The 18,708-nt window shown below is 38.6% G+C and overlaps 1 protein-coding gene across 1 annotated transcript in view; it reads left to right on the forward strand.

The window, feature by feature from the left end:
• Positions 1-18,708, forward strand: part of LOC142411927 (gamma-aminobutyric acid receptor subunit pi-like) — a 66,179-nt gene that overhangs the window by 2,824 nt on the left and 44,647 nt on the right. The window contains exon 3 of the mRNA XM_075506591.1: positions 17,224-17,357. Coding sequence (XP_075362706.1) covers positions 17,224-17,357 — 134 coding nt within the window. The remainder of the gene's footprint in view (positions 1-17,223; positions 17,358-18,708) is intronic.

Below are 18,708 nucleotides of genomic sequence, written 5' to 3' on the forward strand. Positions count from 1 at the left end.
TGCTCAGGCTCCTCTTGAATATGGGAAAACAATGGGTACTGATGAACTGATGAGCAACTACAGTGGTAAGTAGTCTGTCTTAATTATTAATGAACAGCTTTCATATGTCTTTTTCATAGATACACGGTGCTTGAAAATAAGTCAGAACTGACTGATTCTTCTTTTTCCATTGTATAAACATATGGAAGCACATACATCTGGGAAAACCAATATTGTATAGTATATATTTGATATTAAAATATCACACGAGATGTATTGCTGACATAATGTACACTTTAGAAATAGTTATCCTCTGTGCTTTAAATGCTATATATAATCTTACTTTTAAGATAACTCTTGAATCAGTTCAGCAGAGCACCAGAGCACATGTTTTAATTAAAAGTATTCATCTTGGAATCAACTGTGATTCCTCATTCACTTAAGTAGGTGCCAACATGTGTAAAGTACAAAACCTGCAATTTCAGAAATGTTAAGTTAAGCTTTCACTTATTTCAAGCCCAGATCCTTTTTCCTCCCTGCAGTCTGTATATTTCTCTAATAAATTATTACATTTCAGGGCACAAAGTAGTGTCTGTACAGACTTGATTTCCTGTCCACACCTATCTCTGCTTTGCTCTGTAATGAACATTAGAGACTCTTCAGTAAGACATAGGCAGATATGTAGCAGTGTCATAAAGGTGTAACTATGAATAAGAGTGTGGTATTACAAATTTTTTTTGTCTAAACTCACATTTTAATTTTCTTTTCATATTTCTGTCTTACAAATTGATCAGAAAAATAATAGCCCATAACAAAATGGGCAGAACAGACTGAACTAGAATTGCAGCTTGGGCCAAACCCCTCCAATTTCATGTTTGTATTATACTCTAAACCTAAAATATATTAATATACTATAAATTATGTTTTCCTTAAAATTTGATATTTTACATGATGGCAATAGATGAACTCATTTATGTAATTTTTATTCATAGAAAGCAGACAGTATTCCATATTCTTTTTCACCTCCAGGAGGCAAAATTTCAAATTTCTAGGTTCAAAATATTTGTAGTTGATATATATTTCACTAACTAAACTACAGAAGAACATCTATTGCAGAACTGATTAACTAAAACTAAAAAAGTTGCCCTTCTTTTAAATTTTAGCTATACAAAGTGTAGTAACTTTTTCTACTTTGTTTTCATTTTTAATAAAATTCCTGAAAAGTTTTCTTTTACTTCAGCGATAAACCTGATGCTTCTTCAAAACTGTCAGCACATTAGCTACTGAAGTTATCACACTTAATTCTGCATTGTCAAGAAACTAGACATTGTGTAATCATACTGTCATTACAGAGCTGACAAAACCTTAACTGTTTTATTTCACTGTTAAAAATCACTAATTCTGCAGCTTTGAGTTCTTTTTCAGTCTAGTTGCTTAGGGAAATAAAGTGTATGGTATATATACCCATATATGCTGATATATTAGCCGGTAAGTTCCCAGCTAATTACTTTTGAATGCATTTATTAATTTCTCAGGTTTGGTAGATAATTAATCTCAAATATATTGAATTGTCCAAAGTTTCATGCAAATAAACATGGAAAGAAGATCATATCTTTTATTGTAGATCGGATCATCTACCTTCTCCCCAGAAGAAAGGCAGAACCCTGAACTTAACCTTATCTGGCCCTTGAAGAGCCCAGGCTCCAGGGGAGAGTTGATACCCCAGTCACAGGAAGAAACATCAGCACAGAAATCTTTTTAGACACTGGAGATTGCAGCCACGGGCCAAATACAGGAACTGTGTTTTCATAATCTTGCTCCTAAATTAAATATTACAGACAATTCCCATTTTCCAGCTGTTCACTGTCAGCCCATACCCAAGGGTAGAACATTTTGCCCAACTATGTTGGTTTTCCAGGCTCCCCCTTCAATGCAAAGCCATTGTATTTTTATGTCCTAGGAATTAGATTGTAAAATTGACTGTATACAACTTTATTACTCTGCTTTATCATAGAGTAATGTAAATCAGACCAGGAGATTCATAATAATTGCATAACTGGAAGTATTAAAGGATGATTTCTAATCTAAATTCCAAGCCTTCAGTATAATACACTTAAAGAGCAGAGGAGAAGAAGAATGCAGGACAGAAGCAGTGCTATAGAATAACAAAACCCAAAATAATAAAAAACAAGCTAAAAAAAGATTGGCATTTGGAATACACTAAAACCACATTACCTTTTAAAAGTGTTATTTTGAGGCTCTGAGCCTCAGCACTTCACTTCCCAAGGACTGTTCATTTAGTAGGCTTGAACTGAATTCTTTGCTGAGTTCATTAAAAGAGACATTGAAGATAATTCATTCCCATTTCATCAATTACTGTGTGATTTTGAATCAATGTGGCATTTAAGACCACTGTAGATGTTGACTTGCATTAACTTTCACTAGGAGATTTTTGTATGTCATGTGTAGCTATAAGTCTTTAAACTGCCTTTGGCATTTTCTGTTCTCGGAATTATTTTTTCTTCTAGTTTAATAGATCAGACAGATATTATATCTTTTGAATTAAAACAAGTCCTCATGTGCTCCGGAGGAAAATGAAAAATTATTTGAGCATAATTACATACTTCTCACATGGTCTTTTTGCAATTTAAAACTCTTTAGCCCCAAGAATAATGTAGATAACGCAGTTTTTCTGTGAAAATAAGGTCCATTGTTACCCAGATTAAAGTTTTACTTCTGACTTAAATAGCAACATGAGGAAATCCTCTTTCATGACCCAAAGTTCAGACACATTAAGCTATGATAACAATCTGTCAGCCTCTCAAAGTTTTTAGAACATGGATATTTAGGCTTAGGACTGGAAACCCAGTCCGATATTCTGTATTTATTCCATTCTTTTGCCAACTAGCTCTATAATCTGCAATTTCAAAGTCACAGACATTGAGGCACATGACTTCCACATGAGTCAGCCTGAGGAAGGCCAGAACATCAGGATACCCATTTCTTTATAGGGATCTGAAACTATCAATCTAAATACCTCCAGGAAGGCAGGGATTAAAATAAGTACCAGTGGTAAAAATGAAAAAAGTCTTACGGTGTTTTGTCTTGTGAAGACAGGACTCATCTGCGATTTTTCCACCATTGTGTTCCTCTAACGCTGCCTGGACTACATCACTCCTCTTACTGCAAACTGTGGCAGGCATTTAATGCTGAATGGATTGCTTGTGTCCTCCAAAGGACTACTGAGGCGGCTGGTGAAAAATGCCTGTCACCACCTTTGCCTGGACACTTCCAATTTTCCCCTAGCAAAGCTCCTAGAAAAAGCCAGACAGTTTATTTTGAGTGCATAGTTACTCGAAGTAAAGATTATTTTTTCTGGAAATTTTGCTCTAAATCCGACAGCCTTACAAAGAGGTATTCCCAAGCAAAAAATAATGTTGCCATCACCTACTTAAAATGAGCTTGTGGAAAGTTTAACAACTTCACCAGCTGTCAGCCTGAATACTCCTTATGGGTTAGTATTTCTGCATAATGGGGGTTCATACACAGTATATTCATAACACAGACTTAAGTGAACATTACATTTTAATTTGATAAATTTAAGAGATCATAATTCAAGTGACATTTAAGAGGCTATTATACCTTGCTATTATTCTCCTTTCGTAATTTTACAGTAAGTGAAAGCCTGACAAGTGCCTGTAAGAAACAGTTTCACCATATTCATAACTAATTTTTAAAAGAAATATTGGTGAATCCTTTTTATGTTTATACATAGCTACTAAGCCTTAATAATAAATAGCACATTAAAGTCTACATTTAACAACACAAGTAGGAGATTTAACAACACAAGTAGGAGTTAGATTGGGGTAGTGCACAGCCAACTATAGAAACAAAATTTGTCTTGCTAGTTTCCTCAGTATGCTTTTAAAACTATTAAGAGTACAGTAATAGTACTCTTTTTTAATTGAAATAGTATAGTGGGAGTATAGTGGAATAAACTAAACCACAAACAGATGAAGCCATGTGGTTCATGTTCACAGCACAGTGCAAGCCCATTTGGGCTGGGGGAAAAAAAAATCTTTTCTGTGAAAGTAGAGTTTCAGTATTATGTCATCAATTCTTTTAATCTTGCCCAGATCACATAGCAGGTAGGGCTTAAGAAATGAAACTTCGATGTATTTTTACAGTTTTTAGTATGCCTCATGCAGAGTTGATGATACAAAGATGATCATTACATTCGTGAACGCTGGCAGCACCTTTAGGTAGACCGAGCATGGACAGGAGAAAGTGCAAGAAGTGGCACTTTTCTAACCACCACTTCTTCCACGAGGAAGCGTAGGAAAGGTCCAGTAACCATTCCAGCTTCTCTTTGGTGAAGACAAGCCAACCTTTTCCCAGCAATTCGGCTTTACCTCTAGGACTACACAACAGCAACTCAGCAAATTTTTCTGGCTGGACAATTAGAGTGAGCCTGGAGCCTCACAGCTCTTCCAGGTCCTGCTTACAGCTGGGGCTAACTGTGCTCCAGTGCATTTCTCTTGCCCCCTGGCTAGGCCGGAGAGCTCACAATGCACGTCACCAACGTCTGTGCAGCTCCATGGCGTAATGGGGATTGTGAAAACTGCTTCTTGATGTCTCAGTAAGCACATTGTTGGAGGCTTTTTGTTATTGATAGCGGAACAGGTACATTCTGCTCATGATGAAAAGTGAGCATTTCGGGCCAGTAAAAAAGCCCTGTGAAACTAAGTCTTTCAAAACAGCAGGAGACATCCCAGCTAGAGGCTTACACATTTCCAGTGTCCTACTGATAATAAACTGGAAAATTGTATGTGATGCAAGACTAGCACAAGCCTGCCTGTTCTTGACAGAATCAGTTAATCTACCTGGCCTTTCAGGCACTGACAGCATCATACAAAGAAAACCAATTACCCAAGATAATCAAATCCACTGTCTTCATCTCAGCTTTCTCATTAATTTAATCTAATTCTTGAGTATTAACGTTATGCTGGGCATAATGGAAACATAAGTACTTCATTAAAGCCAGCACCTGGCCATAGTCAATAGTGTAGCAAGAGCTAACAAAGCTATGACAAATGCAGCCTTGCTGTTATGAATCACCTGACAAGTGATACAGCCAAAAATACGTGCTTCTCAAAACAACCTTTAAAGAAACAGTGGTTTCAGATGAAGGTGCCTCACTCCTGGGAAGGTTTCACCCCAGAGTGCTTTGTCACTACATGGGAAGAGTAAAGGTTTGCATAGTGCCCAACAGCCGTGATCCAAGCTGAAGGTGTTCAGGTGCAAGATGCATCCTGGCTGCCTATAACAGCATCTCTCCAGGTAACAGAGCCATAGTGCTCCAGACTGAGAGGTGGGGTAGGAGGCCCCAATTTCAGTAAGAACATGCTTCGATTTCAGCATGCAAGTAATCCTACAAGAGGTCAGACGAACATTAAAAATAACCCATTAAGCCTCAGTGACTTCAGTGAAAAAAGCAGCAAGCAGTGAAATAAATTCACTTGACAAGTAAAGGCTTATCAAGAGGAGAAAAATTTCAACGCAAGATGGGTCTAAAACAAAATGAAGACATCCAATACTTAATAAAAAATGATTGTGTTTTATGTAAGTGTGACTCTTGCTACAGGTAATGTTCAAAGAATTTGTTGTGTGACTGGGCAACAAGATGCAAAAAGGGAAGATATGAACTCTTAAATTTGAGCCATCTTATATTTTCCTTATTTTCAGGTCAGATAATATGGAACTGTTGCAGAGTATGTAGCCCTCAGGTCACTGAGTATTAGTATAATAATTTAAAATGCAACTGTTCATGCAGTCTGTAGTAGGTATAAGAATGTAGACTTTCATGGACAAGCATTCTTCTTTGAGAGTAGACCTTACCAGGTATTAGAACACTAATTGACTCGTCCTCTACTTCCCACATAATTTATAGTAATCAGAAAACTTTTTTTCCTAAAGAATTCTAAAGATGGAGCACATTTTATAGTGTTATTTTCATCCGTTCCATTACATTTTTCCATTACATTCACTGGGACATTGAATAATGAAATAGAATTGTTTATAGTAATTTCAAATTGATACTCTCCAATTAGCAGATTTTGGAGGTCCTCAACATTGGTATTACCTGTTACCTCATTAAAATGGGAAGGTTTAAATCAAATCTATCAGTGGGTATTTTCTCACTTTTTGCTTTGCATTTAGCTTAGATACAATGGTATTATTTAGTCTCATTTTTAGGTCCTCACTCAATACTGCATTTATTCAGAACTCATTTGGTCAGTATTCCAAGCATTTGCACTTACATTTATATGTCCAAAATAATGTCCATTAAAATGTCAGTGTAATCAAATAAAAAATGGGGACATTTTGGTTTATGATACACCACATCGCCGAGTGTTTTATGTATCAATATGACCCTTAAGTGATAATGCTAATATTGGCTTATTTATAAGGGTTATGTGTTATCGGGCAAGCAGTTCAAGCACCTAAAATCTCACAGCCAGCCTCCTGATCAGAATTTAACATATCTCCAGAAATCCCTGGGATACCAGAAGCTCGCTATGTTTTCTGTTATTCTTGGCATTACAGCTGTTGAAAGTCATTACAGATTAAAACGCTGTTTAATCAGGATGTTACAACAACCCTCTGAGGTTACAATTCGTAAGGAAAATCTACTAAAAAAACAACTTACCCAATATGGGCTCCAATACAGATGCAGAGGGCTAAATGCACAGAGGAGTTAAATGATTTCTTACCATGGGCATCCAGATTTTGCATGTTCGAGGAGTCTTTTCTGCAAGCTGTTCTCTGAAACAATTTCATTACTCTTTACCAGCCTGAGGATGGAGTCAGCTGATTTTCCCAGTCGATGAATGGCTCTATTCAAAGACTTAAGCTTTGGGTTAATAATTGAGCCATCCCCTTCTGGGACTAGCTCAAGGTGGCAGGTTTGGTGCCTCAGAGGTCCCGCTGCTGCAGGGAGTGCAAAGGGCTGCAAGGGCTTGGCAGGAGCTGGCTCTCAGGGGGACAGGTCTGCGTCTGTGCGTGGGCACAGACTCACATTAGCCAGTTGCTGATGAACTCCTACAGCCCTTACGGAGGGTGCAATAGCCCCAACGGAAAATAAATGAAAACCATAGGCACTCTGAAGGACCAGTATAAACTTTAGAAGAAGAAACCAGCATAAGCTTTAGTTTTATATTAATAGGTTTTACTGGCAGCCTTAATATTTCAGGCCATGGTAATTAATTTTTAGCACCGTCATTTACTTGCTTGTCTCCAACAGACACTGCCCATGGCCCAGGTGCTGTTTCAGGTGATCTGGAGACCCGGTGACTGCCACTGCTCAGGGCTCCTGTATGGAGAGAAGGATGTGCGCTGCCCAAGATTTTCAAATGCATCTCAACTGTCTTAAAGCCTTGAAATTCAGACAGGTGCTGAATTCCCACTTTCTTAAGATATTATTTTTCAGAGTTCTCCATTTGGGCACTGTGAACCGAAACAGGCAACAGCACATTGATGCTTTGAGTATTCAGACAGAATATTTTCATTCTATTTAAATTATGACTTGCAATGAGTGGTTTAAAACTAAAAACTTGAAATAGGTTTTAAGAAGTAGGTAGAAAGAGATCCCTAGAAATTTAAGGATTTCTGATAGTGTCCATTAGATATAACCTGTGGTTGGAGTACTCTTGGGAATAATAAGTAAACATCAGCATTATTGCTGTGCCAGTTGGTAATAGAATTGTCTTTAAAGCTGTTTTCTCGGTCTAATGTTATGAAATGCCACATGAGACCAAACTTGCTGATTCTCCCACTTGCAGCTGTTCTGCAATAGAAACAATCAGGGATTTTTTTCCACTGGGTTTCAAGCTTCTTTCTGCTTGACTGATGAACGAAAGATAAACACTATACATGTTACACAGTTAGACAGAATGTTCAAACCAGATATGGGGGGGAAAGTACCCCAGAGCAGGCACACTCAGCACATATTCTTGACTTATATAATTGGACCAACATTCAGCATTTGCAGGGAATATGGGATTTTACAGTTCTCTAATTTCTCCTGCCCACAGATGCAGTAACAAATAAGAGCTTTAGGCAAAAACAGTAGCAGAAAGGCACACAACAGTAGGGAAATGTGCTCCATTTTTTGTCATGGAGAGATGTGTTTTTCCTCTCCTATTTTGGGCCTCAGACCTTCCCATGTTCTGCAGCTTGGGGGGAGCTTCCAGTGCAGTCACAGCAGGCATGTGGTGTCAATATAGCCTCTTATAACAACATGTCAGTAACTAATTTAAAGATAAAGTTAAGAAAAAAGACAACAGGTAATGGTCTTAAACTAAAAGAGGGTAGATTCAGACTAGATATAAGGAAGAAAGTTTTTACGATGAGGGTGGTGAAACACTGGCACAGGTTGCCCGGAGAGGTGGTAGATGCCCCATCCCTGGAAACATTCAAGGTCAGGTTGGACAGGGCTCTCAGCAACCTGATCTAGTTGAAGATGGCCCTGCTCATTGCAGGGGGGTTGGACTAGATGACCTTTAAAGGTCCCTTCCAACCCAAACTATTCTATGATTCTATGAAAAAGCAAACAACACATACTTACTTCTGACATGTACTGAGACTAGCATGTGCTAGGAAGCAAAATCTGAGGGTCCTTACTGCTAGAAGATGCAGGGTTGGGACCTCTCAGCCTTTGCCTTCCTCAGCAATTGTCATCCCAAAAAGCAGCACTAATAGTTGAAACTGAAGTTGTCAAAATCATCTTTCTCCTCCTCCACAGCTTGGACCAGCAATACCATATTGTAGTACTGTTAATAGTGACCCTGTCAGGAGGGTCACTAATTTTTTTTTTTTTTTTCCATTTTGCTCATGTCCTAGCTCAGGCAATGATTTCTGACAGCAAATCTTAAACTCTTTCAGAAATTGCTTCCTCTAACACAGCCTGGGTTGGAAATCACGTTCCCTAAGTGGTTTCCTTCATCTTGTGTTGTGTGGAATGGCGTTTCCCCAGAGAAAGTGGTACTTCCATCTGTCTGCAAGCTGCAGATGGCTCCTGAAGTGAAGGGTCAGACAGGAAAGTAACATCTGCAAAACTAACGTTTTTCTTCCAGTCGCTCCTAGAAAGACTTGAACGGTGTTACCTAAAGACACCCAGAACATTTCCACATCAAATAGAGAAGAAGGGTGGATGCTTCTACCCAGGGTAGCTGGGATGTGACAATTGCAAGAAGAAAAACAAGGCAATAAGCAGGAAGTTTTATGCAAGCTCTGTACAGAGGCACAGCAAAAAAAGAAGTGGTGGGAAGTGCTGCCACTGATTTTTGTCTGGCAGAGATCCCTCACCGCTTCTCTCTCCAGCATCGTTTCCCCCAGACGCACTAGAACCTGAAAAGGGGTGTAAGTGAGAGTAAGCAAAGGAGGAGTGGCAGGGAAGGGACTACGCTGCTCAGAGGCACTTATGGGGGCTTAACCTAGCAATAGCGGGGGGGCCCTCTCCCACTGCCGCCCACCCCCGGCCGTGGGCGGGCTCGAACCCGCGGCCCCGCGGCGCGGCGCCCCCGCAGTCCTCGGCCGGCTGCGAGGCTGCGCGGAGGCGGCCGCCGCGCTCCGTCCTCCGCCCGCCGCCGCGGAGGGGCCGCGGCCCCGGCCCCGGCTGCAGGTAAGGCGCGTTGGCCCTCGGGGAGCGCGGCACCCTCCCCGCCGGGAGCCTGTCCCCAGCACTGCTCCTTTCCTGGGGGTACTCTTGCCTTCCCTTCTCGTTCCTCCCCCTCTGCTCAGTTGTTCTAAAACAAATAAATGTTAGTTTTTCCTCTCTGAGGTATTATTAAGATGCATTCTGCTGGATGAAGATATCACAGAATAACTCAAATTGCCGTTAGGGAAATAAGTCAGATCTGAGAAGTGAGTTTGCCCCAACAGCCTGCAAAAACTTGCTTTTAAATAGTGAATGGCATATGGAGAAACTTCTCCCAGAAAGATAATTTAAGAGCCAGCTTCCATTTTTTCCCCCAATTCCCTATCAAATCTGCACATCTCACCTCAAATGAGTATGTAGATGAACCATGTGCCAGTACTTAAAAAGGTGTACGATATTTGAATGAAAATAGATCATGTTGATTAAACCTGTTGTTGGGCATTGAGTCATGATGAAAGGAAATGTTTGAATTAAATGAAAGCATTTTATTTCTCTAGCAAACTTTTTTCTAATTATAAAAAAAGTCACCTGCCTATATACATCATTTCAATGTCTATTCAAACTTCATAAATAGGGTTCTTAAATGTTGCTCTCCATCATGACGCAACTCCAGGTAATTCTGACTGCCATAGAGTACCACAGAATAAAGCTAAAGCAGTATGTACTTAAAGAAAAGGAAGATCCCGAAACAGTCACACACTTATCACATGGGAAGATTAGTTAAATCTGTATTAGTGGGAAAAAAATCTGAAATACATGTTTTATTGTAAAATGCCACATACTTTCAAAGCTTCTCTTGTGATTTCCTCTTAGACTGAATTCCTGCTGACTCTGAGCTCAGTTCCACATCTCAGTCAGAGTAACTCCTCTGACTTCAGCCTTGGCAGGTACAAGAGTGTGCAGCTGAACCCAGGACTTTGAGAACATTCACATTTTTGTGTGGCTGTACAATTAAAAGCATTTCTTCCTGTGATTATCATTTGCTAATACATGTGTTTCGACTGACTGAGTAATTTTAATTACATTAATATATGCCAGTTCGTTTCAAATGCAAAAGCCTCCTAGATTGTAAAAAACCTAAACTGCTTTGAAAACTGATTTTCTCCTTCCTAGTCTTTCATCCTGTTGCACTGCTCAAAATGGTTAGTTTGTAAATCTCCTGGTTACAGGACACTTAATTCAGAAAGGATTTGCAGATCTTGCACTCAAACTGACAAGTAGTTGTTCGGTGACTAAAAGTCCGAAGAAAAATAATACTTTCTCTGGAGGTTTACAGGTATGCATAAGAACAGTTGCAACAGGAGAAATCTGTGGTTCAAGTTCATAATTTGCATGGAAAACAAGGCATTGCTGGGGTATATTCCCTCCCTTCTTCCCCTTACCCCCCCCAAGAAAACAAGCCTTTGTAATTGCAAACAAAATTAATTGCAAACCGAGGGGCCGATTCTCTGTCGGAAATCTGAGAGGCACATTGCAAAATACTCAATGAGGAGAGAAGATGGATATGATTAAGCCTAATCTGCTACCGCAGGGCTATTATTTTTCTCTCACAGCCTCGAGCATGTGTTCAGTCACATATAGTGAGATGTCCCTCATTCTCCCATGCCAGAGGCTGCATGGAGAGAAGCCGCGGGCGGATTAGTTGGGTCCTGGATAGTTTTTACAACATGAGAATGCTTGAGCAAAGCTCACAGACATCAGGGTCTATGTGGGGAGACTCTCCTCCAGGTTAAGAGCTAGAAGATTCTAGCTCTGTTAACTTTCATAAGGAACAATAATTTAAGCTGGCATCAGAAAGATATGATTTCACTTGTCTCTTCAAATCAAGTTGTTACTTTCTTAATCTGAACCAGCGTATCCTGTCCAACTTTCTGGATTTTCAACTATTTATATTAATCATATCTATTTTGATCGTACCCAAACAAAACTGTGGCTCCATTTTGCTACGGGCTATAGAAACACGTTAGCCTGGTCTGTGCAACTAGCAAAGTATAGTACCGATGCTGCAGTAGCACTGTATCTGCGTCCAACCCACACTTGTGCGTGCCCTTTAGAAACTTGGTGACCGAAAGTGATCACCCAGGCAGCTGCCAGGTCTCAGCTGGGAGATGGGAGACCACCCAAGCCATCAGTGTTAGCCGCATGAAAGCCGTTTGCACCTTCCTGCAAAGTCAAAACCTTTGTTAAGGTGCCTTTGAGGTTTCCTTCATCATTTGCAGCCTCTGAAGGTTGCCTACCTCTTCGACTTGACTCAAAAACGTTCATTCTTTAAACTGCATGAAAACTGAGCACCTCTGCTCTTTGCTGCTCTGGTGTAGCCATATGGGCGGGCTGTGATGTGTGACGGTCAAACAGCCTGGTGTGGCAGAAGGGACCCCTCACTGTCCGTGGGATTGGGTGTGGGAGGACCTTGCAGTGTTGACATACACCTTAAAAAGCCAGTAATGGTCTCAGATTTTAGAGATCTGTCGTTTGGTACAAGAGAACTCAAACATTTGCAGATGTATGTAAAGGTCCAGCTGCATAGATAGCAGAACTGGGAGGTACAGAGCAAAAGATGAAGTAAAAAGTCTATATACACATATAAACAACCATTAACAACCCCAACTTCTGATTAATTTGGATAATTACAAATGGCAATAATCATCAACCATGACTCAAACGCCACTGATCTGCTGGACTTTTGAGTGTGAGCTATCTAAAAGCATATTTAGGAACAAGGTGGAGATAAGTTATTTAATCCATTGCCTTTTTTTACTAGAAAATAGCCTGTGTGGCACACTTTCTATAGATTTTTCAAGAGATATGAGCAGAGCTCGTAATGAGTGTTGTATTTAAACAGTCACATGAACACAATTCATTTATTAAAACCTATTCTGTGAATGTTTATTACTACATCAATTTCTGTACATTGTTGAAACCTTTCAGTTCAGTGTTACGCTGCTTGGAAGTAGGACATCTGACGCTTGTTCCATGAAGGTAACTCCTAGAATTGTGTTGCCATCCTAAACACCCAGTTGTTATAAATCTGAAATTAATTTTCCAGGAAAACTGTGTAAAATTAACATCTCTGCCAGTTAACTTATCTCCCAGCTAACCCAAGATACATACTAATATATTTAAAATGCACAGAGTGAAAACAACAACAGATAAACATATAAAATAATCCTATTATAGGTTATGTAAGTTACTCTAAGGCTTTGATGTTTATGAGATTGATAATGCAGAGAACTTGGTGAGAAACACAGACCTCAAATCTAGAGCAGCAAATGTCTCTAAAAATTAGACAGTATTCATATACTTCATACTGTAAGTATTGGCAGCATACTGCTAGTCCTTACTCCTTTTGTGGTTAGAAGTACTGATACTAAAAAAAATTAAAATGGCTGCAACAATGCATTTCTTTGACCTAGCTTATGACCTTCCAGTGTATTTTGAGGACAGATATTTTACATGTTAACTTGTATATTATTCAGGATATTGAAATATATCACTGAGTTGTTGCTGATACAGTCTGAAATCTCGCCATGCTAATTTAAATTTTTTTTAAAAATAAATTAACATGTTTGTCGTACAGATTTATTCAGGATCATTTTAAAGACTCTCATACAATGTGCTATACATATATAAGCAATGTTTAATTGTGAAGTTTCACTTACAGCTCATTTTGCTACACCAGAGAGGCAGATTTTCATTTCTGGTGAATCGTAAATTCATTCTACTTATTTTAACAATATGACCTTCTGCTGTTGAACAATACCTTTGATAAAAACATCTCAGAGCACAAAACTTGAGAAAGATGTGGTACAGATTGGAGCAACTTCTGAGTGTTTCAGTGAGAAAGTGACATTTTCAGCTATTATTTGTATGACCTGGCACATGTGACAACTGTATTGATCAGAACATCAGAACATAACTGGAATCCAGTATTTCACTTTGAACTATTGCTAGATACATCAACAGTAGAAGCTTAACATCCATCCAATTGCTAACATAGCGCTGTCACCACAGATGGCCCCTGTACTGCCTGTCTCTGCAAAGAAAACATGACAAGACAGCTACTTTCCATGGACCAAGTAAATCTAGCTTTGCTTACTTGCCCAAGGAGACATTGCATGGTTTATGTCCATGCTAGACAAGATGAGCTGTGCCTAGGGTTTAGAAACGAGCTAGCTGGTACGCCAAGAGCCAGCTTGTCAGCCAAGTAAGAGGGTGCCCCTTATAATAGAATGCAGACACACGCATTGGCCCGCTTTCATCAGTCAGTTCCCAGTTAGACCTGGAGTTTTGCTGCTGCTGGGTTTTATTTCTGCTAATTTGCCCCATAAAAAACTCTTGCTACTTTTCACTCAAGCCATGCTCTCTGCAGTATTAATTGATCTTAACACAAAAAATAATCTTAATGTGTGAAAATTTTGCATTTTCTTCTCCTTCATGATCTATGTATTTTAGGGGGACTTAAAAATATCATAAAACTAGGGCAATTATAGACAGGCATCGAGATTAATACAAAAACAGATAGCATGTTACTTTATTCTACAAAGTGCTGTCAGTGACTACTGTCAATCAGTTGTATGCAGTTGGCTTTTCTGAGTGATGAGCAAAAGTTACTCACTGTCCCTTTATTTTCACTTGTTGCTTGTGCACAGCTGAAGGGAGATAAAAAAATTACTTCCTATGTAATTTGAAATAAGAAGAGTAAGGAGGACTGCCCAGAAGAACTGGAGAAGCCAATGAAGATGGCAACATGTTGTCAGGTGCCAGTTTACTAAAAGCAGGGGCAGGAGTGAAGAATGAATAAAGAATCTGGAAGTGACAGTGGCATTCTAGGGCCATATCCTGTAGGAGTTTTTCCTTTTTATGTCTTTACCTGTCTGCTTCTGAATCTTATCTTGTGACTTCCTTCCAGATATCCACTCCCTTTCTCCCACTGAGTCTTTAGTATTTTCAGCTTTCCATCATGTTCCGTCCAATTGGTTCATATTGATGTAACAACCAGAGGCTGGAGTAAAGAATATATATATATATACAGACTCATTGGCTACGCTGCAGTTGTAGTGGACAATGCAAGTAGGACAATACAGAGCAGGGGAGGTAGTTATACTTCTTTGGCACTCTGGCTGAATCCCTCCTGAATTTCTAGCTGCTTTTCAGTAAAGCACTTAAAGGCACTGTCATTCAACAGTTTGGATTCGGAAGTCAAATGCAACTGCAGCGCTAATTCAGCTTATACTATCTATATATTTTAAGATAATTCTACATGCAGTTTTAGATGCCTGCAACAGCAGCCATGGGCATTCAGGCATATGGCCACTACCATATGACAAAGCCTTTATCTAATAATTTTTAGTCTTTTCCATGCATCCACTTGTGGATAAGATACTTCAGTATAATAGGCATTTCATCCTTTGATTCATTCACACAAAATTCACTTCCAGTGAAATTTCTTGATACTGCTAGCTCTGCCAGCTCTCTGCCTCATCCCATTTCAGTCTCAGAGGTTTGTGAAACCTGCATAATTCATTTTTCCTCTCATGCTGAAGATAATAAATACTGAATTCCCAGGAGAAATGCCAAAACATTAGATACTATTTTACAGTCCTAATCTGATCTGATTCAAAGTAGAAAGTGTTGTTGCCTCATCATATGGGAAACGGGGGCAGATATTTGTTACCTTTGCCTCAGTTACTTAATGGTATGTTTAGAACATGAAGATGTGTCAATATATGCACAATAACCTGGACAGCATGTAGTCTGTCTGGTAAAAGCAAATAGCTCAACATTCCGTGCAGAGAACAGGTTATGTATATTTTTCTAGGCTTTGGGAAAGAGGAAAATATTATGGGTCCTGCTGAACTAGTTTTTTTTAAATACCAGTAGTTAATAAGGTCTATATATGCAGGAAGAAGTCCTGCTGTGAGTGTATAGCATTTGATAAAGAACTGCATGACAGAGGAAAGGTCCAGATGTGCAAACATGCCAAGAGGCAAGCTTTTCAATGGAACAAACCAGCTCAGTAAGCCCCATAAAAAAAGGACAGCAGAGAAAATGTGCCTGTGCACGCAAGCGTGTATGCACATGCAGCAGTGATTTATATATCCAGCTTAAGTATTATCTGTGAAACTGCTTAAGACTTCAATAGCTACCTAATTCTATTCCTTGGCTGGCATGCAGTGTCCCTTTGCAGCGATGGGCTGCCAGTTGACAGGGCAATTAGATCTCTTGATTAGTATTTCTTATACAGAAATAAGAGCTCCTCTCCTTCCTGTTATTTCCATGCTCTGTCTTCCTGTGCATACAGGATTAATCTATGTACCATAGAATGGATTTGACCTTTCATGTATTAAAGACTAAAATTCTCCACCCCATCCCCCCATAAAATTGCTAAATTGATACTGGTTAAGATCTGAAGGTAAACCAGTTGCTTTAGAAAGAGATAAGTAATCAACCTATTCATTTTGGTCTTCAGTACTGTAAAAACTAAAACTAAACAAGTACAGAAATATGCATAGGTTTCCTTAATCTGTTTATAAAGGATCTTCAGACACATTAGGAACTCATAGTAGCAATTCAAAAGCTAAATATAAAAGAAGCTTTATGAAGTACTTAAAGTCAGTAAGAGGTTTTCTGCGAAACTGAAAAGATAATACTTATTTTTAGCATATTTTCCTGTGAGATAAAGATAGTGAATGTAGAAAGTATCCATCCAGACCCAAAATGAGATATGCAAAAGAGAGCCCACAATATGCACCAGGAGTGTTAGAGAATCAGCATTTAGAAAGCAACATTCTGACAACGCCATCTGCTCATTTGTGCTGTATCTTCCTATTACAGGCTCTCTTAATGTCTCATGCATGATTTTCTGTGGAAGTCAGTAGGAGTGTATGATTTATTTTGACATTAATATTTACCAGGCTGGTGCATGCTTAAAGTATCCAAGCTGCTCAGAATTTTTACTTGTTTAAAAAGCCATTGAAACAGCTTTCATTTTTCTTTGGAGACATTAATAACTTATTTTGTCACTTCACCACTGTTACATACGAGTCAGATACCATTCACAACATGTTAATTTAAGTAAATATCACTAGTGTTGCTCTTACTAGAACTATAGACCAAAATAAAAATTACTTTGAGGTAAAAAAGTTCGCTAGCATTTTGCATTGGACACTAAAAGATGGTGAAACAAAGCTTCAAGTTGTGAAGCTTCAAATTCTTTACTGCTAGTAATTTATTGTGAAATTAAACTGCAGGAGACTCCTGCAAAATTCATTCTGGAGATTGAAAATGGTATTGTTTGATTGACCCTTCCCAAAACCTACAACAGATATTTCACTTGTAGTTATTAACATTTAACAGTTGTCTTACAGATTCTGGGTAGGTAATGTTCCTGTCATGTTTTGAAGTTTTGAAGCAAGTCTTCCAAATAACATTTCAGTGCTTTGATGAAATATAGCAAAAGTTTGCACAGTCTGTGAATTTCAGATGTTGCATGACTGCATTAAACTATTGATTGATACTCTTCTCAGCCAGAAATGGATTACAGAGCTGACAGATTACTTAAAATAACCATTATGGATGTGAATCATACTGACAAAAGCAAAGAAATCCCATTCAGAAGAAAATATCTTGCCTCAGCCAAACATGTTGATGGATGTGGATGGTAATGCGGGATTATTTATATACAGTCAAAGGATCTTTTTTTAATAGCTAGAGGTGGAAACATACCATTTCAATTTTCCTCATTAACAAAAAGCTTACCAAAGATATGTATCATACGTATTGTTACTACCCATGTACCAGAGATCTTGCTCTTAAACAGCTCTGTGTTCTAAGATGGGGTTATATATTTTCCATTCAGAGGACTGCACTGATATGCCAGAGATGCACTCATTTACGAGCATGAATAGCAGAGACAAAACTCGGTGTTTGTGATTGTCCTGCACATAATTGCGTTATTTTTCAAAACAATAATTTTTCCTAATATTTAAAGGACAGATGCAAAAATTACTTTTCTTAATATTTAAAAGACAGATGCAAAAATGAAAGGGCTGTAGTATACTGGAATGCAACTTCTATCGGTAAGTTAAATTATTGCTGATACCATGTCTTTTTGAAAGTTTTGAGGTTTTTTTTATTGTTGTAGATGTTTACTAATACATTTATAGCAGCAGCTGTTCAAGATACGATATCTTTAGTGTTGAAAACCTTGTGAAATTTGTATATTTGAAATGCAAATGTATTGTAAAGCATTACCTGTAAACTTTTTTTTAGGAGCTACAAGAGCTTTTGAAACCACACCTGACAATGTGCAGTGTTAAATGCTGCAGTCTCAGAGCCCTTTTTCTATTGATGCTGTGTAGGTAAGAAATACTTGGTAAAAAAAATATTATTTCTTCAATGTATAATAATATCAGTTGGCTTATAATCAATTGACTTATAATTAGACATACATGTGACCAGGTAACGAAGCCAAAATCTACTTGACAGTTGAATCTTGCCTCTTACAAAGATTAGACAGCCTGGGTGTTAATAACAGAAATACAAGACTGAACTCCTTCATGAATCATCTCAGCTGCCTTGATTGAGTTACAGATTTTTTCACTGAGAAGGCTGATGGGGGCAGGGGGGAAGGAATTTAACTTAAGCAAATGATCCTTCAAATGAAGGATTACTGTGTAGAGAGTGTGAATATCATATCAGATGCTTAGCAAATTTAGAAGGGCACATTGTCCTTGCCTGGAGCATAGTACCTTGCCCAAGGACAGAAGCACACAGTCCACCTAGATGTAGTATAAGCTTGAGGTATTAAAGTCATCATCGTGCATTTGTTACTAAAGGAGAGTGTCTTAAAAAGAGTTACCTGGTTAAAACATTGTCGTCTTATTCTCTGTTGATGAAATCATGAAGTCTTTAGGAAAGCTGAGTTGTGTTAAGCTGGAAAGTGAAACTGATCCCTTCTGTGTACGAGTAACCTTGCTAACAGTGCAGTTGCCATGACAAAAAAACTTAAG

Source organism: Mycteria americana, chromosome 6 (genome assembly GCF_035582795.1).
Source record: "Mycteria americana isolate JAX WOST 10 ecotype Jacksonville Zoo and Gardens chromosome 6, USCA_MyAme_1.0, whole genome shotgun sequence".
NCBI lineage: Eukaryota > Metazoa > Chordata > Aves > Ciconiiformes > Ciconiidae > Mycteria > Mycteria americana.